General features: G+C 49.5%; 1 protein-coding gene across 5 annotated transcripts in view; it reads left to right on the forward strand.

Moving 5' to 3' along the window:
• Positions 1–21265, forward strand: part of LOC116988568 (collagen alpha-1(XVI) chain-like) — a 127078-nt gene that overhangs the window by 20296 nt on the left and 85517 nt on the right. For 4 of the 5 annotated variants that reach the window (XM_033045403.1, XM_033045404.1, XM_033045405.1 and 1 more), the window contains exons 6-12: positions 459–734; positions 1599–1679; positions 2392–2532; positions 8060–8095; positions 8529–8555; positions 15777–15839; positions 17007–17051. In XM_033045403.1, the coding sequence (XP_032901294.1) occupies positions 459–734; positions 1599–1679; positions 2392–2532; positions 8060–8095; positions 8529–8555; positions 15777–15839; positions 17007–17051 (669 nt within the window). The remainder of the gene's footprint in view (positions 1–458; positions 735–1598; positions 1680–2391; positions 2533–8059; positions 8096–8528; positions 8556–15776; positions 15840–17006; positions 17052–21265) is intronic. The other variant, XM_033045406.1, reaches the window with a different exon arrangement.

Consider the following 21265-nt stretch of genomic DNA (forward strand, 5'->3'; position numbering starts at 1 on the left):
CTCCTGGTTTTGGTGTGAAGGAGGATTGGGAGATGTCTCAGCTTCTGCACCACCCACTCCCATGGCATAGCATTGAGTGTGCAGTCAATGGTTTGGTTTGAAATCCCATTTGATCCGTTTGAGAGAAGAGTTGAGACCTTGCTTGATCCTAGACTTAGTTTAGTTTAGTTTAGAGATACAGCATGGAAACAGGCTCTTCAGCCCACCAAGTCCACCGACCAACGATCACCCCATACAGTAGCACTATTCTACACACTAGGGACTACTTACAATCTTTACCGAAGCCAATTAACCTACAAACCTGTACATCTTACGCTCTGCCGCAACTCTACCACTGCACCACTGTGCGGCTGGAGACACAGAGGTCTAGTCCGGGACAGATACTTCCGCCCTCTCCTGCGGTCTGTGGTGAAGATACTGTCTCAGTTGTTACTGGCTTTTCTCCCTGTTGTTCTCAGTTTTCGATCGGTGTCGACGGGAGGGACAAGACGGTGGAGTTCCAGGCCCAGGGCCGGTTCCAAGAGCAGTTGCGCTGGGTGTTCGGTGGCCAGGGCATGGCTGCCCTCTTTGATCTCCGCTGGCACAAGCTGGTGGTCAGAATACAGGACAGCGTGGCCTCTCTCTACCTCGACTGCCGACTCATCGAGATGAAATTGGTGGAGGAGCGCGGCGAAATCGACACGGAGGGCCAGGCGGCGATGGGTCTACTCGCCGAGAACCACCAGCCGGCTGAGGTTGGTCCCGTCAGCATTGCCCACCAGCAGTTGGTCAGCCCCCCCCATCACCGGCCCTGCAGGCATGGTGACCAACATCTCCAGCTCATTGTGGCCATGGCAACAGCAGTAGGGACCCTGTCACGCGGTGAAATAGTTGCCTATATACTGGCTGCTGGCAACACCTTCGGTGCCAATGAGCAATGGTAAACCGCTGGAAGGGAGGTGCTGATTGGTCCATCGCATACCCACCAAAGTGGAGGTGCTGATTGGTCCTCACACCCTTGCCAAAGGGAGAATGGTGATTGGTCCCCATCACATTCAACCCCCAATGAAGGGGAGATGCTGATTGGTCCTGTCACATGCTTGCAAAAGGGGGGATGCTGATTGGACCCATTCACATCCCATTGAAAGGGAGATGCTGATTGGACCTCACCACATCCAACCCGCACTGAAGGGGGAGATGCCGATTGGCCATGTCACATCTTTAAGGGAAGGTGGTGATTGGCCCCGCCACCTGTACAGATCAAGCCGGGACCCTGCATGGTGTTCCAGTCCCATTGGGCAGGAGCAGGGAGAGAGGCAGCACCCATTGTGGCTGCCTGCTAATGGGTTGGGAATGTCCCCGGTGAAACAGCTTCACCGGATGGAAGCAATGGATGAGGTGTAGGAGGTCCATGGTTCTCTGCCCCTCCCCTGATCTAACCCTCAGTCAGCACAGTAAGAGGTCACGGGGAGCTGCCACAGTCAGCTCTGGCCCTCACTGCTACCCCCCTCGCCCCTCCCTCATCCCCTGTGCTGGCTGGGGCAGCCCCCACAAACGGAGGCGTACGTCACGCCCTCCACTCACCCTTCCACTCACCCCTCCACCCTGTATCTGCACAGGTCGACCTGCAGCAGATGATCCTGTTCTGCGACCACTTCGAGGCCGAGAAGATGACGTGCTGCGAGATTCCGGGCGTCCGGGTAAGTGTCGGCATTCCCCCTCCCACCCACGTTCCCGCATCCTTGCCATCCCAATGGAATCCCGACGGCATTCCCGGATCCCAGCAACACACCAGGTCAGGGTGGTTGCGGTGATCACCAGCTGTCTGGGGTTGCAGTGTGTAGCAGAGAGGGAGAGGGGGGAGCAGGGAGAGAGAGAGGGGGTGGAGGAGGGTAAGTAGAGGCGGAGGGAATGGGAGAGGGGACATGATGCAAACATTGCTCATTTCCCCTTCCCCTGTGACCAATTGCATCAATTATACTCCCCCTGGTTATGCATTTCCCAGCCTCGAGGATCCCCCCCCCCCCCCTCCTCACCTGTTTCCACCTGTCACTTGCCAGGCATTGTCATCTCTTCTCTAGTTTCCTCAACCCTCCTGCATACAATGTGAAGAAGGACCCCAACCCTAAAGGTTGCCTGTCCATCCCCTCCACAGATGCTGCCTGATCCGCTGAGTTCTTTGTGTATATACTTTGTGTATAGCCCAAAATGCCATTGTCTGCAATTCCTCGTGTCTCCTTTTCCCCTCTTTCCCTGTCCTGTCCTGACAAAAGGTCTTTGACATGAAGCAGTAACTGTGAGTGCCATCGACACGGCCTGGCCCGCTGAGGGCTTCTGGAATCCTCCGTCTGTGTTTCGCTTTTCCTATGTCCGGGTGTTTTGATGGTGATTTTCTTCCCGCCTTCCTGACAGTGTGCGGTGGATGTGCAGGGGCCAAAGAGCAGGCGGGATGCCCAGCGGCTCCATGATGGGACGTTGACAGGAGCCCTGCCTCAGATACAGGGGGAGGTCGAGACCAAGTGCTTCTGCGGCGACCAGAAGACAAAGGCAAAGGTGAGCAGAGTGGTTCCAACTGTGGAGAGGATGGTTCCATTAGTGGGAGAGTCTTGGACTAAAGGTCATAGCCTCAGAATTTAAGGACATTCTTTTCTGAAGGAGTTGAGGAGAAATTTCTGTAGTCAGAGGGTGTGATCTGTGGAATTATTTGCCACACAAGGCTGTGGAGAATTAGGCCATTTGGCCCATCAAGTCTATCTCTGCCTTAAAAGTATTCACTGACTTGCTTTTAAGGCAGAGATAGATTCTTGATTAGTACAGGTGTCAGAGGTTATGGGGAGAAGGCAGGAGAATGGGGTTAGGAGGGAGAGATAGATCAGCCATGACTGAATGACGGAGTAGACTTGATGGGCCAAATGGCCTAATTCTACTCTTATCACCTATGTCCTTGATTCAAAAAGAGCTAGAGTAACTCAGCGGAGAAGGCAACATCTCTGGAGAACATTAATATGCAACGTTTCAGGTTGAGATCCTACATCAGACTGGACCTGAAACATTACCTTGGCAGTCTGAAAAAGAATCCCGACCCGAAACGGTACCTATCCATGTTCTCCACAGATGCTTCCTAACCCCACTGAGTTACTCCAGCATCATGTGTCTTTAAAAAAACGCCCAGCACCTACAGTTCCTTGTGTCCACTGGTTCCAGTAGAGTTCTGCAGTTGGTGATGCTCAGGGATGTCCACATCTGTTGCACTGGCCAGAACGTGGTGGACCATACACATGGAGGGTCAAGGGTCGAGTGTTTCATTGTCATATGTCTTTTAAAGGACTTACCGTACACTGTGCTAGCTGTCTTAACCATCCTGTTCATCGCGGTGTGTATGTGTATCACCTTGGCTTTGCACCGTGTGAATTTCAGACAGCGCTCCCCTGTTTTCCCTGGCCCCCGCCTTTGCGATGTGTTTGTGTGTGTTCCACTCTGACAGTCACCGTTCCAGTTCCCGGTTTTTCAGGCGAGTGCCACGAACTTGACAGTCGCCGGCAGTCCGCTGAAAAATCGCCGAAGTGGGACAGGCCCTTAAGTCCTTAGAGCAGCGTTTCTCAACCGGGGTTCCGAGAGAAATAGCGATAAATAGGCGAATGATATTTAAATGCATTTTTGTGTTTAATTTCATATTCGTAATTTTAATATACACGTAGAGCATATTTAGCGACGTCTATTTAGCATATTTAACGATGTCATATTTAGCGACGTCTATTTAACATATTTAGCGACGTCATATTTAGCGACATCTATTTTGCATATTTAACGACGTCATATTTAGCGACATCTATTTAGCATATATAGCGACGTCTATACGGCGCCATTGTGAAACGGCCTTTAGTGGTCAGTGGACAAGAGCTGTACGTGACGAATTTGTGTATCATCAAGTGACTCGCTCGAGTACAGACGCAGGCACGGTCTCCAACAGTCCTGTCTGTGCTTCCTGGCGTGCAGGCGTGCAGGTACTGTCCCTCATTCACCCACGTTATTTAGGAATTTTCACTCATCATTTAAGGATGTTATAAGAATTTAAAAAATGTAAGTATGTTTATGTTTATTTTTGTTAGTTCTGTTTACCTTTATTTCAGTTTTGAACAAGCAGTTTTCAATATTTCAATATTTTTTGGCATTGTCAATAAACAAGAAAAACAAGTTATTTTTGCTTAAACCAGTTATCAGAAACATATATTATGTTTGCCTTATGAACTTTAAGTTTATGAAAGGGAAAAAGAAATTAATAAAGATATATAATAATTTTTATGCAGGGGTCCATTAGACTTGAAATTTCAAGGGTTCCGCAAGGGTCAAAAGGTTGAGAAAAGCTGCCTTAAGGACCTGTCCCACGGCGATTTTTTCGGCGACTGCCGGCATCAATGACTGACATATCAGGTCACTGAAAAATTTGGGGTGTGATAAGGCATGATGCGGCTTGATAACGTATTGTTGCGTGGTGTTTTTTCAAGTGTCGCAACATTATTTTTGTCACAGCTGGATTTTGAAATGTTCAAAATCTTTTCGCGACCCAGATATGATGCCGGCAGTCGCCGAGAAAATCGCAAAGTGGGACAGGCCCTTTAGAGCAACCAAGGCAAATCATAGTTCATAATTTAGATGGAGTTTGTAGTTTTCAATAGCTTCATGGCTATTGGGAAGAAGCTGTTCCTGAAGCTGACATTACGGTTTTGTACAGAAGATACAGACACATGTACCGTCTTCCCGATGGCAGGAGTGAAATGAGAGTGTACCCTTGGCAGTGTGGGTCATTGATTATGCTGGCTGACGTTTTGAGGCAGTGCCTCACATTTTGTAGATCCACCATGGAGTGCCTGTGGCACGGCATTTTCTGAAAACACTGGGGTGGCTATTTCTACGTAGCAATTCACAATGAAATGCAAGCGGCAAGATTAATTTTGAAGTAATGTAGGATTAACAGGAGGTAACTGGTACACAGCAGGATCCCATTATTAGGCAAAGATAGACACAAAGTGGAATAGGAATAGGAATACTTTATTGTCACATGTGACTAGGCACAGTGAGATTCTTTGCTTGCATACACAATGTATACACTGAGTAACTCAGTGAGTCAGGCACCATCTCTGGAGAAATAGGATAGGTGACGTTTGGGGTCAGGACCCATCTTCAGATATTATCAGACAGTTTGCCTCTTGTGATGTTGTAACTTGAAGCTGACGTCAGAGACGAGCGTGGAACCACGTGTGGTTCTGAAGGGCTGTTGCTCTTGGGTGAGTCATATTCCTGATGTGACGTTAAGCTGGGAATCTGCTGAGAAGATGGGAATCTGCTGCCTATATTTGAGTGCGAGCAACAATGTTGGCCCTGGTGCTGTGGATAACCCTTTCCCACCTACGTCATGAGCAGCAACCGTGGCCATGATGGCCTTGTGCTGCCCACGGGGTTAACTCCTGCGGCTCCTACATTGTGGCAGTGACCGTATTTCCAAATGACCTCATCGGTGTTTGGCAACATCTTCAAGTTATGAAGAAGTAAAACTTCTCTCTCCATTAACACTCTTTTTCCTTCCTTCTTTCTCTTCTGGAATACAATTCCTGGAATGTATCTTACTGTAATCCTTGCCATCTTCACCAAAACAATGCAGACTAAATTAACCTCATTGCTTGCTCTTGGGCTGTGGTTCCCAGGAAACCCAGGGACAACGGGTGAGGTTTAGGTTTTTTTAGTTTAGAGATACAACTCGAAAACAGGCCCTTCAGAGTTCACACTGACCAGCGATCCTCGCACACTAGCACTATCCTACACACACTAGGGACATTTTACAATTTTTACTTAAGCCGATTAACTTCCAAACCTGCACGACTTTGGAATGCGGGAGGAAACCGGAGCACCCAGAGAAAACCCATGCCAATGAAGTGAGAACGCACAAACTCCATACAGACAGCACCCATACCCAGGATTGAACCCAGGCCTCTAGTGCTGTAAGGCAGCAACTCTACCGCTGCACCACCTCTTCCTTCTCCGTTAGTTACTGAGGGTGGACAATTCTGAGGGTGGACAATTCTGAATTTCACAGACAGGTCAACTGAGAGGTTCTGTACAGGTTTCAGCCACTTAAGTAATGCAAATGAAATATGTGTTGTCACAGTAAACCTTGAAGCACCAAGTTCAAACCTGCTGTATGTTGGTAGCCCACAGTTTAGTATAGTTTCATGTAGTTTGTTACATTATTCTCATGTTTACTGAGGTGCAGTGCGAAAGCTTCTGCTTGTGTGCTATCTAGTCAACGAATAAACTATACATGATTACAATCACTCCATCCACAATACACAGATAAAGGAGAAAGGCTACAACAGTGAGTGCAAGATAAAATCAGATTAAAGATAGTTCAAAGGCCTCCAGAGGTCTTAGTTTAGGACCATCTCATCAACTGGAGAGTTGATGAGATGACCATTCAGTTGCTTGATAACAATTGGGAAGAAACTGTCTCTGAATCCTGGGGTCTGTCTTTTCAAACTTCTGTACCTCTTTCCTGATGGGAGAGGGGAGAAGAGCGAGTGATCGGGGTGAGACTGATCTTTGGTTATGCTGGGGCCTTGCCGAGGCAGCATGAAGTGTAGATGGAGTCGATGGAAGGGAGGTTGGTTTGTGAAATGGTCTGGGCTACGTTCTCAACCCTCTGAAATTTCTTGCGGTCTTGGATGGAGTTGTTCCTAAACCAGGCTGTGATGCATGAAATGTTTTTTTTAAGGTGCAACTGTAGAAGTTGGTGAGGGTTGTTAGGGACATGATGAACTTACTAAGCCTTCTTAGAAGTAGAGGTGTTGGTGTGCGGTCTTGGCCACAGCGTTGATGTGGCTGGTCCAGGACAAATTACTGGTGACGTTTACGTCTAGGAACTTGAAGTTTTCGACCATCTCTATTTTGGCGCCATCAATGTGTAAGATAACCTCCCTCCTGTTCACAGTGTTCCAGCGAGCACTAAGACTTTGGGCATTTTGACCCTGAGATGACTGCACCAACCTCCAGCCAAGTGCAGTGGGAGTCGGCAGAAACACAGTTGGCTTGCAGTGTCTCATATAAGCAAATAATGTGGTTTAGGTTTATAATGATTACATGTACTGAGATACAGTGAAATGCTTTGTTTTGCATAGTCTCCAATCAAACCAAATAAAACCATACATGACACAATCAAGCCAAACGTCTACATTATGTAAGGCCAAGAGAAAAATACAGAGTGGGCAACTGGAAATGGTGCTAGATTGTACAAGCAAGAAACTGCAATTGCTGCTTTACGAAATAAGACGTAAAGTGCTGGAGTAGCTTAGCAAGTCAGACAGCATCTCTGGAGAACATGGATAGGCGACGTTTTGGGTCTAGAACCTTCTTCTGACAGTAGATTTGCAGGTGGAAAAGAGATTGGGGCGGTTGTGTCGGATGGTAGTAGATCCTCCTGTGGGACCAGCACGCCAGGAGTCGGCACGCCGCCCCGACGTCTTGCACAGTAGGTCTGGTTAATGTTGTGGGCAGGACCACAGACAAGTAGACTACCCCCCACCACACTACTGCACAGTACACCCACATATTTGCTAATCACTGCAGCCAGTCAAGTACCAGATTACTTACATCAAAGGCAGATTTTAAATCAAAGCCTGAGGAAGGGCTTGGACTCAAAAGGTCACCTCTCCATTCCCTCCACAGACGCTGCCTGACCCGCTGAATTCCTCCAACACTTGTGTTTTGCATCTGCAGTTCTTCGTGTCTCCAAAGGCAGATTTCACTGGTATTAACTCGCTAACATGCCCACTGCGTCCCCCTAAATATTGATGCTATGGGCAGGGTGGCAGGAGGTTTTGAGGTGTGGTTTATACTGGCCTGGTGGATGGCAAGCTACTGTTTAGAGAGGACATGCTTTTCGTTGGGGGCAAGCGAGGCAGCTGAGGGTGGAGCCGTCCACAATGGATCCACTGGTGGGGTGGTAGCTGATGCGTGTGTGTGACTGATGGTTTATTTGCAGTGCTGACTGCCCCTGGCTGCATTGACACCTGCCCCCTTTATTTTCCAGTGCAAGTCCTGCATCCCCGAGGTAGCTGGAAAAAATGTGAGTACCATTGATTGTGCTCTGGTTAAGTGTTGCTGTGGGTACAGCTGGCAGTGGAAGGGGCACAGGGTACCCTGTGTGAAGATGGATGGCAGGTTACAGAGGGGCAATGCATGGCTGGCAGTAGGCTATGGGGGAGCAATGCATGGCTGGCAGTACGTTAAGGGGAGGGCAATGAACAGCTGGCTGTAGGCTATGGGGAGGAAATGAATGGTTGGACAGGGTATGTGTGGGTGCCCTTTGGTTGAACAATGGGCTCCACACCTTGTGGAGATTAGACTCGGCCCCTGATGGGCACGAGGAAAGGTTCTGATGAAACATCATCCTTCCCATCCGAAGGGTGGAATTCTCCATGGGATGGTCTGCTGGGGAAGGTGTATCCTTTTTTCTGAAGTGGAATTAATTTGATGCGTTCTTTATCAATCTCCCGCAGGATGCCAGTGAACTGCTCAGAGCAAAGGTAATTAGCAGCGTGCCGAGCTTCCTGACCAACTACTTATGGAAATAAGGCAGGGACGAGGTGCAGCAAGGGAGGGGGTGTTGTGGATCGCAGAGTAGAACATGCTGAGTGTTCTGAGTCTGGTTATCAGAATGGTGGTTAGTGCGCTCGATACGTCAAGGCCTGTTGGATCTCCCAGTTGTTGACCATTCTAACTCCCCATCCCATTCCCACGCTGACCTCTCGGTCCTGGGCCTCCTCCATTGCCAGAGTGAGGCCACACACAAACCGGACGAACAGAACCTCATATTCTGCTTGGGTAGCTTATAATGGTATTGAATTCTCCAATTTTAGTTAGCTTCCTACCACCCCAAAGCTCTGCCCTGTTCTCTCCCACCCCCCTCCTCTGCCCCAACTAGACTCCCAAATATCTTCTCTCCCTCCTCGCCCCCCCCGCTACTTTCCTCCCTCTAGCTTCGCAATTCGCAACTCTTCAATTCTGTCTCACACCTTCTGCTCTTATCTCTGGCATTAGCTCCAACCATCTTATCAACCACCCTTGCTTGCATCTATTAACTGCCAAGCTGTATTCTGACTCCTCTAGCTTTCTTCACCCCCACCCCCACCTCCCCTCCACTGACAATCAGCATGAAGAAGAGTCTGAACCCGAAATGTCACCTGTCCATGTCTTCCAGAGATGCTACCTGACCCGCGGAGTTACTCCAGCACTTTGTGTCCTTTGTAGTTAGTTATCAACTGTGACACTGGGCAGTCAGGTGAGCAATTGAGCATGTCTCACAAACAAAGACACAAAGTGCTGGAGTAACTCAACAGGTCTGGAGACCATGGATAGGCAATGTTTTGGGTCAGGACCCTTCTTCAGACTCCTCTCTTGACCTGCTGAGTTACTCCAGCACTTTGTGGCTTTTTTTTGTCAACCAGATTCTGCAGTTCCTTGTGTGAAGTTGTCTCACCCACTGGCAGGTGCAGGGCAGCCTGCAGTTTGTGCATTTGTTTGCAATAATCTGCCCGAGGTTGTTAATTGACAGTTCCCCCAGTGGATTGGAAAGTAGGTGGTGTAAAGATTTCCAAACTCGTGATGTCTTCACTACATGTTTTATTATAGATACTGGTATAAAACACACACTGTGCCCTAGCTGTCCGTGGTCTGTCACTGGAGCTAGAGAGCGAGAGAGACGTGGGGAGGCTACAGTTATACTGAAGATAATGGGGAGTGGTTAGTAGTGGTGAGGTCACTATGTTAAAGGAGCATGCACTGATCTACATCCTTCCCCTCGGAAAACAAAGTACTATAGCAGTGACAGCGCGACCACGACTCATACGCTAGAAACACCCCCCGCGCGTACACCGGCAGGAAACAGTTAACACAGTCACGCAAACTCCCCGTAACGTACAGGCGGCTTGACCAACCGCCCGGAGCGGGTGCGCAGCCCACCCTCCACCCCCTCCGCAGGAAGAGCAGGGACGAGAGCCGGGGCGGCGACAGGGGAACGGGCAGGAGAACTTGCCGGAGAGGGAGGACGAGGAGAAGCGGGAGAAGCGGGCACGGGAGCGGGCGAGGAAGGCGAAGGCGGACCGGGAGGAGCCGGGGGAGAACGTGGCACACAGAGCTGAGACGGCAGAGTCCTGGGCATGCAAGGAGTGGAGGGCAGAGAGGAAGGAACCGGAGGGGCAAAAGGTGCTGCAGGGGGTGGAGCGGGCTCATTGACCAGGAGCTGCTGGTGATGTGGCGAAAGTTCCAGGATGCAGCGAAGGCGCTGAACTCCGCACTGGAGAACTGGCCGCCGTTGTCAGACTGCAAAGTAACTGGAGAGCCAAAGGTCACAAAGTGGCGGCGCAGCTTCCCGATGACAGCAGCAGATGTGAGGGTGGGCAGCTGATCCACCTCGAACCAGCTGGAGTAGGAGTCCACAAGGACCAGGAAATGTTTGCCACGCCACTCAAAAATGTCAGTGGCGACCGACATCCACGGCAGGTCGGGGGCAGGCTGCTGCAGGAGCGGCTGCCGTTGTTGATGGGGAGCGAGGCAGTTGCAGGTCGAGCAGGCAGAGACCCTGTCCCGGATGTCTTGCGCCATGCCGGGCCAATAAAACTGACTTTGGGCCTGGGACAGAGTGGCTTCGGCCCCGGGATGGCCGCTGTGGGAAGACTGGAAGTAGTGGTCCCGCAGCGCAGCAGGCACCACGACCTTGTGGCCCTTCACCACCACGCCGTCGTGCAGTACAAGTTCATCCCGGACGAGGAAGTATGGCGCAGCACCATCAGGCAGAGATGAGCGACGTTCGGGCCAACCACGGTGGATGACGTCCGCAAGCTGCTGCAGGGCAGGATCCTTGGCAGTGTGATGGATCAGGGACTGCATCTGCTGGGAAGGCACAATGTTAACGTTTAATACCATCAGGTCAGACGACTCGTACGGGTGTTGGGCAGTGGACGTCAGCGGTGCGCGGGACAGCGTGTCGGCCACAAACATGTCCTTGCCCTTGCGGTACACAATTCGAAAGGTGAAGCGCTGGAGCTGCAGCATCATACGCTGCAGGCGGGATGAGGCAACGTGTATCGGCTTATTCAGGATCGTGACCAGCAGCTGGTGGTCGGTCTCAATAGTGAAGGTGTTGCCCAGAATGTAGTCCTTGAACTTCGAGCAGGCAAACACCACGGCAAGGAGCTCCTTCTCGATCTGAGCGTAACGCTGCTCAGCAGGGGTCATGGTGCGGGAAGCATAGGAGACAGGCAGCTGCAGCCTGTCGTAGAGCTGCAGGCAGGCGGCACCGAGGCCGAACTTCGAGGCATCGCAGGTGAGGACGATGGGGCGCTTCAGGTCGAAAAATTTGAGAGTGGGGGCGCGGACCAACTGGGACTTCAGGGCTTCGAAAGCCGACTGATGGTGCGGGAACCAAACCCAGGCGGTGTCCTTCTTGTTCAGTTCCCTCAAGGGCGCACTCAGCTCGCTGAGGTCGGGAATGAATTTCTCCAGGTAGTTCACCATGCCCAGAAAGCGCTGCAGGCTGGGCACGTCGGTCGGAGCGGGCATCCCCGAGACCGCAGCCATCTTCTGTGGGTCTGGCTTCAGACCCTCAGCCGTGCAGACGTGTCCCACGTACGTGACCTCCCGGACGCGGAAACGGCACTTCTTGGGGTTCAGTTTGAGGTTGACCTCACGAGCCCTATCCAGGACTTGGCGGAGGTGGAGGTCGTGCTCAGCGACGTCCCTCCCGTACACCAGGATGTCGTCGACAATGATAGCACACGGCAGACCGGCAAACAGCTGCTCCATGGTGCGCTGGAAAACCTCGCTGGCAGAGTTGATCCCGAAAGGCATGCGGATGAAACGGAACCTGCCAAAAGGAGTGCTGAAGGTGGTCAGGAAGGAGGAACGTTCATCCAGCGGAATCTGCCAGAAAGAGCTCTTGGCATCGAGGACAGAGAATACAGTGGCGGGGCCAACCTGTGCAGCGACGTCCTCCACCGTTCGCATGGGGTAGTGCGGGCGCTTGATGGCAAGGTTTAGGTCCTTGGGGTTAATGGAGATTCGAATCTCGCTCTTGTCCTTCTTTGCGGCAACCACCATGGTGGAGACCCACCGGGTGGGATCACTCACCTCCTTGAGTATGCCCGTGGCCACCATGTGGCGCAGAGTCGACTCCACCCTGTCCTTCATGGCAAAGGAGACGCGGTGAGCCGGGCGGATTACCGGATCGACCTCCGGGTCCACAGCGATCCGGTAGTTGCAGGGTAACTTCCCCAACACATCATCAAAACGATCGGGGTACTCGATCATGGGGTCCATGGGGGCCTGCACCAGGTGGATACCGCGGTGGAAGGAAACCAAACCGAGGTCCTGGCACGCACAAGTGCCCAACAGAGTAACATTTTCAGAGTCTAGCAGGAGGAAAGTGAGGGGCCGAGAGGTCTCCAGAACTGTGCAGATAAGGGTTGTTTTCCCGACTGGTATGAGCACTCCTCCCCCATAGGCATGCAGACGGGAGTCGTCGGGAGTAACCTTCTCACCAGATCTTATCTGTGCGAAGAGGTTCCTTGACATAACATTTGCGAAAGCTCCCGTGTCGACCTTCGCAGTAAAGGTCGACCAATCCACGGTAACACGTACAGAGGGATCCTTTATCAAAGCAGGTGCACCCAAGAGCGAAAAAGTAGACTGTTAATCATGGGAGGAGACGTTATCTGAATCAGGGAGTTCGTCTGAATGGTGCTGGGAACCAAGAGCGCTATCAGTCTCAGCAAGGTTGTTTAGGCTCCTCCGTGGAGCAGGGACCGGCCTGCCAATGGAACGACAAGCTGCAGAAAAGTGATTGAGCTTTCGGCAGAAATTGCAAGTTTTCCCCAGCGCGCGGCAAACATTAAACTGATGACTTGCGAAGTTGCAGTTGGGGCAACGACGCGGGCCGTCCCTCGCGGGTGCGGGAGCACTACGCTGGCGTGACGGACCATCGTCGCGCCTGCGCCCAGCAGCACTGGCATAGTGAATGTCCTGAGCAGCAGGTGTAGATACAGAGGCAACAGCAGCAGCCATGCGAGAGGAATGCAAAGCCTCGTTTAAAGTCAGGTCTGGCTTCCTTAAGAGCTCAGCCCGTAGCTTCTCGTCCTGTAGACCGTGAACCAGGACATCCCTGATCATCTGGTCGGGGGTCACCGTGTCAAGGCGGCAACACCGAGCCAGGTGACGCAACGAGGCAATGAAAGAGTCGATGTGCTACCCGGGGTTTTGGCGTCTGGTGAAGAACTTAAACCGCTCAATGATGCAATTAGTAGGAATGTCACAGAGCGCGGTGAATTTAGCCAAAAGACATACCGGGTCCCGAGCATCCTCACCAATGCCGTACTCGAACGATTCCGAACGTTCCATGGCCTCCGGACCAGCCAGGTTGAGTAGCAGATGTGCCCGCACCTCCGGGGTGGCATTGGCATGGGCGATCGCGATGTAATGCTCGAAATCGCGTTTAAAGACCGCTCAACGGTGCACGACGTCTGAGTCAAACACCAGCATGTCAGGTTTACGACACGAGTTAGCCATGGCAAATAATAGGGAAATTGGAACTGGGGGAAAGCAAACAAACAAAAACCGATAGACAGGAGGCGCGAAGTACGACTTCTTGACACCATGTAAAGACTTCCAAACACGTGATGTCTTCACTACATGTTTTATTATAGATACTGGTATAAAACACACACTGTGCCCTAGCTGTCCGTGGTCTGTCACTGGAGCTAGAGAGCGAGAGAGACGTGGAGAGGCTACAGTTATACTGAAGATAATGGGGAGTGGTTAGTAGTGGTGAGGTCACTATGTTAAAGGAGCATGCACTGATCTACAGGTGGGGTCTCTGAGGGGGAGGCAGAAATGAAATCAAACCTGTCCGTCCGTGAGAGGAGGAGAGCTTTCCTGGTATCTCACTTGCCTCGGGGCTGTAAGCATGCGGATACCTGTCATTGCCCTGCGGTGTTTGTCAGTAAAGGCTCTAAGGTGTTTCCTTGTGTGATCATTTGATGCAAGGCTGATGTAAATAATTCACCCCAAACCATACCAGCCTGGAGCCCTGTCTCTGGTGAGTTGGTTGGCGGTGTTACACTGTGAGTGATTTCAAGGGATGGCTGATACGGTGGCTTCGGTTCAGAAGGTCAGGCTGGGAACACTCGCATGCAAATGGGGCTAGTGTAGATGGGGCATGTTGGTCAGCATGGGCAAGTTGGACTGAAGATCCTGTCTCCATGCTGTAAGACTATGACTCTGAGTCCTGACCATTTGATGATCAAAAGACAAAGAAGCAAAATTAGGCAATTCGGCCCATCGAGTCAATCATGAGTGATGTCTTTTTTCCCTCTCAACCCCTTTCCCCTGCTTTCTCCCTGTAACTATGGACAACCTTATCAAGAACCAGTCCATCTGTGCTTTAATGTCTTGGCCTTGTGAGCTGCCCATTCTGTCACATCAGCAGTGGTCGCTGACGACACAGACATCTTGTTCCAGGGGGGAACGGCGGTGTCGCAAGCCTCCCACCCCCCGGCCCAGACTCACTATAGACCTAAGTCCAATTGGCTGTGACCTGAGTCTGTCACACACACTCAGCTGTGCGGACATGCATGCTCGTGACTTTGCAACAAGGGCTGAGTTTCCTCGCCCACACTACAGAAGCTTTGGGAAGTTGGCCGGCACTCCCTCCGTGTGGAAGTCATTAACTCCATGGCTGGCTGCCAGGCATGCAGATGTTTTCACAATGGGACTCGGGGAGGCCAGGCAGGGGTAAAGTCGGTTGCATCACTGAAGCAGGAATTGAAAGAGATGTTGGGAATGGATTAAAGTCAAGATAGTGGAACTGCCAGTGAGGCGGGGCCATTCAGTTTCATCTTTGCCCCCTGCTGCAGGCATCACAAATATGCTCTGGAACACTTTGTTAACTCATTATAAATGTTCTAGAGATGGGATAGGCAGGTCTATTTCCCACTCACAGTTTCTTATTACTTCAAAAATAAACTTCATTCAGAATGAAAACTTTATACCAAACCAAAACAGCACTATGGCGCAGCAGTAGAGTTGCTGTCTCACAGTGCCACATACCCAGGTGTGTGTGACTATACCTGGGACTGCAGTGTGTGTGTGGCTGTTGTTTGGGTGACTGTACCAGTACCTGTAACTGTGGGGTGCTTGACTGTACTTGAACCTGCGACTGTGGTGTGTGTGACTGTACCTGTGATTACAGCGTGGTTGTTGACTGGACCTATACCTGTGATCTCTGGGTGGACATACCTGTACTGCCCTAATTTGACAAAAGAAAGCAACTGACAATGTTGTCAAAATAGAGGGTTTTTTGGGGGGGGGGGGGGATATTTGAGATATGCTCTACATAATGGTGAACAAAAAAAAGTCTTCTCTGAGTATAATTTGAAAATATTTATACCAGAGAAGTAAGAAATTCCAGCACAGAGAGCTGAAAGAAAATCACGTTTTCCTCATTTACAAGAAAATGCCTTTCTGTCAGTTGCTTTCTTTTGTCAAAGTACGGCAGTGTAGTCGTTGCAGTTCTGGTCCACTCCATTCACCCCACCGTCTCTCAGTCACAATGGCTGCAGAACTGTTGCCATCCACCCACCCTTCCCTCCCTCCCCCCCACCCTCCCTCATCGCCTGTGGAAATGTAACTAACTTTGCCTTGAGACCCGCACTTCACAGTGACTAATTTAAGCACTTTTGTTTTTGCCTTGGCAGACTGAGAAAGGTCAGAAAGGTGAGCCGGGAATCCCTGGACTGAGTGGTACCCCGGGCAGAGATGTGAGTATTTCAAGCGGTTGTTCACAAACTCTGCACACTAAACAGCATTGGGGCATATATTTAAATAAGGGCAGGCGTATTTCAGAGAGGCCAGTGGTGATTGGGGGAGGGAGAGTGAGGCAGGAAATTCTGAAAAATGTAAGACGAGCAGCTTGAAATCTGTTTATCCCAAGAGTTTAGTTTAGTTTAGAGATACAGTGCTTTACAATCCACAAATCTTCAATCTGTCTCACACTCTTATTGTCCTTTTGTAACAGGTTGTAAACTAGACTAAGGGCAATATAACTGATCAGGAAATACTGATGTCCTTTATTGCACCTATTTGATTTTTCAAGTAATAGGAAACAGAAGGGTAAAGATTACAGATGAATTATTTCAAATATATAAAACTTGCACGTCGCCCATGTGCTGTCAGAATATAAAAGTGCAGTGGGTGCTGTGAGTCATAATACTGACTGTTTGGCCATGCCTGAGCCAACTGGTTTGAGAAACTGCTGTCTGAGGTTTCTAGGGTCTTCATCGGTAAGGGGTGGAAGTGGCTGCTGGGGTTGATCTCCTGGTAATTGCACACCTTGACACACTGTTGTCATGCCACTGTCGCCCACATCCAGTGCTGGACCTTGTGTGGCGTGCTTGTTGTGCCACTGGCCTTTACCCATGTGGCCCATATCCTTCTAAACCTTTCCCATCCATGTAACTATCCAGGTGTATTTTAAATGCTGTTATAGTACCTTCCTCAGCTACCTCTTGACCTCGGGTGCTGTAGGTGTGGAGTTTGCACATGTTCCCTGTGACCACGTGGGTTTCCTCCGGGTGCTCCGGTTTTTGCCGACATCCCAAAGATGTGTCTCCAAACTAAACCTCATTGCATTTTTACACTGTAGCAAAACCAGTCAACAAATTTCTCCAGTGTGAAATATCTCATCATTTGTGCTGTGTGGATTTTATATTAATTGGTCTAGGAATTCCACCCAGTGAGCACTAACCATGGAGCCACATGGGTCACACACCCTCCAGCATATTGGCACCGTGGATGCTGAGCTGAATTCTTGGAAAGTGTTGCCTCGTTGGGTGTAATTGTTATGCAAAGAATCTCAGGCCTGGGCTTGCACCTTGGTTCTTCATTGGCTTGCTAACCCTCTTTCTTTGGCATTTTTGTTTCCCCAGGGGAAGCCAGGAGAGATGTGCATCATTGGGCCGAAGGGCACTAAGGTTTGTCACTAATCCTCCGCGGTGTCTCCTTCAATCGCTTCCAGAGGTGTCCAGTGGAATTGGTGGTTGGGCCGTGAAGGGGGATTCTGACATATGACTGTTGCTGGGCCAATACTCGTCGGGGGAGAGCCTCAGGCAAACGTAAAAATAGTTTGACTGGGGTATGCGGAAAGGAATTTGTTATGATAAAAAGTGATCATGACAACTGACAGGAGTTATATTTAGCTCCCCTGACTGAGCTGTCGATAAGTTAAATGGCAGTAATAATCATGCAATCATGTGATCTTTGATTCCACCCTCTCCCTTGAGCCTCACATCCGCCATGTCATTAAAACCTCCTTCTTTCACCTCCGCAACATCGCCAAAATCAGACCCTCTCTCACACCTCCCGCTGCTGAAAGACTCATCCATTCCTTCATCTCCTCCCGACTGGACTACTGCAACTCACTTCTCCTTGGCATCAGCTCCACCTATATCAACCGACTCCAACTGGTCCAGAACGCAGCCGCCCGACTCATCACCCACACCAAATCCTGGCATCACATCACTCCAGTCCTCAAACAACTTCACTGGCTTCCCATCTCCCACCGGATCACCTACAAAATCCTGGTCCTCACCTACAAAGCCCTCCACCATCTGGCCCCCCCATATCTCACTGACCTCCTTTCCCCCTACCAACCCTCACGGTCCCTCAGATCCACATCAGCCGGTCTCCTCTCCATCCACAAATCCAACCTCTGCAGTTTTGGGGACAGAGCCTTCTCCAGGGCAGCTCCCAGGCTCTGGAACTCCCTCCCCCAACTGATCCGCAATTCCGTGTCCCTCACCATCTTCCAGTCCCGCCTCAAGACCCATCTCTTCACCTCTGCTTATCCTTAGCCCCAGGTCCCCCTCCCTTTTCATCTGTGCTTGAATTGCCTCATATTGTGTTTTGAATTGAATTCTGTCTTTAATTTGTGTACTAGTCATGTCTCTACTATTTATTTCATTCCGCTTACATGTTTTTCCTCTACTTGCTAAATTTTTGTAAGGTGTCCTTGAGACTCTTGAAAGGCGCCCATAAATAAAATTTATTATTATTATTATTATGCAATCCCTGCAAATGGCAAGGCCATTCCCCATCAATTCTGCAAGCCCCACTTTCCCATCTCTCCATGCAGCCCTGCACCTTTGTTACTTTTGAGCATTGATCCACCCCAAAAGATGTCGCCTTTGGATCAGCCTCCCATCCCAGACCCATGTCTCTGCTGGACAAGTTAAACTAATCTCCTCTGCCTGTAAGTGATCAGTCGCTCCATTCCCTGCATATCCATAAAAGCATCTTAAACATCACTGTTGAATCTGCCTCCACCACCACCCCTGGCAGCATGTTCCAAACACCCACCACCCTCTGTGTGAGAAACCTGCCCCTCACATCTCCTTTAAACTTTTCCCCTCTCACCATAAAGCTATGCCCTCTAGTCTTTGACATTTCCACCTTGGGGGAAATATGTTCTACCTATCTATGTCTTGCATAATTTTAGTTTAGTTTAATTTAATTTTGAGATACAGCGCGGAAACAGGCCCTTCGGCCCACTGAGTCCACATCGACCAGCGATCCCCGCATAGTAACACGATCCTACACACACAAGGGACAGTTTTTACATTTACCCAGCAAATTAACCTACAAACCATATATACTTCTATCAGCTCTCTCCGCAACCTTCATTGCTCCAGAGGAAAAGAAAATCCAAGTCTGTCCAACCCCGTCTTACAGCTAACACCCAGTAATGTAAACTCTGTTTCTGTTACCACAGATGTTGGCCGACCCAGTGAGTGTTTCCTGCATTTCTTGTTTTTATTTCAGATCAGTAGCAGGTTTTTGAGTTTGATCATTGTTTTATAAAGGTTCCTTTTGAGCTCCTAGCTCTATATTTCTACGTATAAAGCTCAGATCCCACATGTGGTTTTTACCCCTTTCCTAAAGTGCCTTTGATCTTCTGACAAACAGAGAACAGTGTAGATAGATCCCAGGATCGCTTAGTTCATGCACCCCTTTGTAGAAATGCTGATATTCTTTCAACCAATAGTCTGAAGAAGGGTCTCGACCTGAAACGTCGCCTGTCCATGTTCTCCAGAGATGCTGCCTGATCTGTTGAGTTACTCTGGGATTTTATTTTGTAAACCAGCATCTGCAGTTTCTTGATTCTAACATTAAATACTCTCTGTCATCCACCTGCTCATTCCACCGCTTCATCAACAACTCCAGGAAGCCTATTTATATGCTCCTCACAGTTCACACTACATTCGTGCTCTGTGTCAATGATACACCATCAGTCATTAATATATATGAAGGAAACTCGTCGTCTTGTACCAGCTACTGGTAATCTATTGTCTAAACTCTACTGTCCACCTCCCTCCCAGCTGGAAACCACCCTTCAATATTACCCGTCTGAAGAAGGGTTTCGGCCCGAAACATTGCCTATTTCCTTCGCTCCATAGATGCTGCTGCACCCGCTGAGTTTCTCCAGCTTTTTTGTGTACCTTCGATTTTCCAGCATCTGCAGTTCCTTCTTAAACACTTCAATATTACCCATTGTGCCCTGTCACATATTCAATATTCTGTGCGTTGTTCCTGCTAGAATAGATTATTCTATTTAGACTTATTGTGTACTATTTTTCCACTTCATTTATTGGTGATTCACGCCATCTGTTTCTTTGTCTCTCTCAGATGATGCATTATCAAAATATTCTTTGAATGTAGTTAATCCTGATTCACCTTTGAAACATTCATGTAGGTTTTCTCCTCATCAATCCACAAAAGTCGACCTCTCCTGATATCCTCCCCTCCTGCATTGGTCAGTGTTCCCTCGCGTACCTTGTCTGAGCCCCTTGTGTTCTTTGATTCAGTCGCGGGCTGTGGGAGTCACTGGCGAGATCGACAGTTAATACCCACTCCAGCTCTAGAATTGTTTCAGCCGCTGGTGGAGATATCCCCCAAGGCTCTGGAAATGTTTTTGTTGTTGCTGAAGATGTCCCCACTGCTCTGGAAGTGTTTTGGTTCTGGTGGAGATGTCTGTACTTGCATCCTGCCCTATCTTGGACCAGGCCACTGGATCCCACTGCCTCCACAGTTCTGTAACCTTTCACCAGGTTATATTGTCTGCCTTTATTTCACTCCTCCTTGCAAAACGGACTACTTGACATTTTTCTACATTAAACTCCATCTCCCATATCTTTGCCCAACATAACCACATCCCTTTATAACCTCTTCATGTCCTTTTTACAAGTTACTTTCTTACCTTCCTTTGTGTCATCAGTACATTCTCTCCTTTCAGAGCCTTTATCCAGCCATTAATATAAATTGTAGAACGTTGCGGCTCCTTCACCAATCCATGTGATACACCACTCATTGTATGTTGCCAACCTGGTAAAAAAAAAATTCAAGCCCACTCTCTGTTTGCTGTACCAACCAACCTTGCATCCATGCCAATGTGTGACCCTTCCACCAAGGGGTTTTACTTTTAGCAGTAACCCTTGATGCAGCATCGTCTGGAGTGTGCAGTGTTCACTCTCTTACTGAACTTGTTCTGCTGTGGTCGGGAAACTTGCATTCTGTACAATCTGCAGCTCAGGCACTGATGAACCTGGCCATTTGTGGTAGGCACAGAACATAGCACAGTACAGCCCAGGAACATGCCTTTTGGCCCACAATGTCTGTGCTGAACATGATGCCAAGACCAACACTTACCTGCCTGCACATAACCCACTCCCTGCATACCAATATGTCCAACCAAAAGTCTCCTAAATGCCACTATCATATCTGCCTCAAAAACAACCCCTGACAGTGTGTCCCAGGCACTTATCACACTTATAATACTTACCCTGCATATCGCCATTATATTTTGCCCCTCCCATTTTAAAGCTATGTCATCTACCATAGGATATTTTCCTCCTGTGAATAAATTCTGACTGTTTACCCAATCTATGCCTCGTCATTCTATATCCTATTCTATCAGGTCACGTTGCAACCTCTGACATTCCAAAGAAAACAATCCAAGTCTGTCCAACCTCTACATGTAGCTAATATCTCCAAATGCAGGCATCATTCTGGTAAACCTCCTCTCCCCTTTCCAAAGCTTTCACATTCTTGATGTAATGGGGCGATCAGAACTGCACGCAATACTCAAAATGCAGCCTATCAACCCTATCACCACTTCCACAGCCAACAATGG

The sequence above is a fragment of the Amblyraja radiata genome, chromosome 27, assembly GCF_010909765.2.
Source record: "Amblyraja radiata isolate CabotCenter1 chromosome 27, sAmbRad1.1.pri, whole genome shotgun sequence".
Lineage (NCBI taxonomy): Eukaryota > Metazoa > Chordata > Chondrichthyes > Rajiformes > Rajidae > Amblyraja > Amblyraja radiata.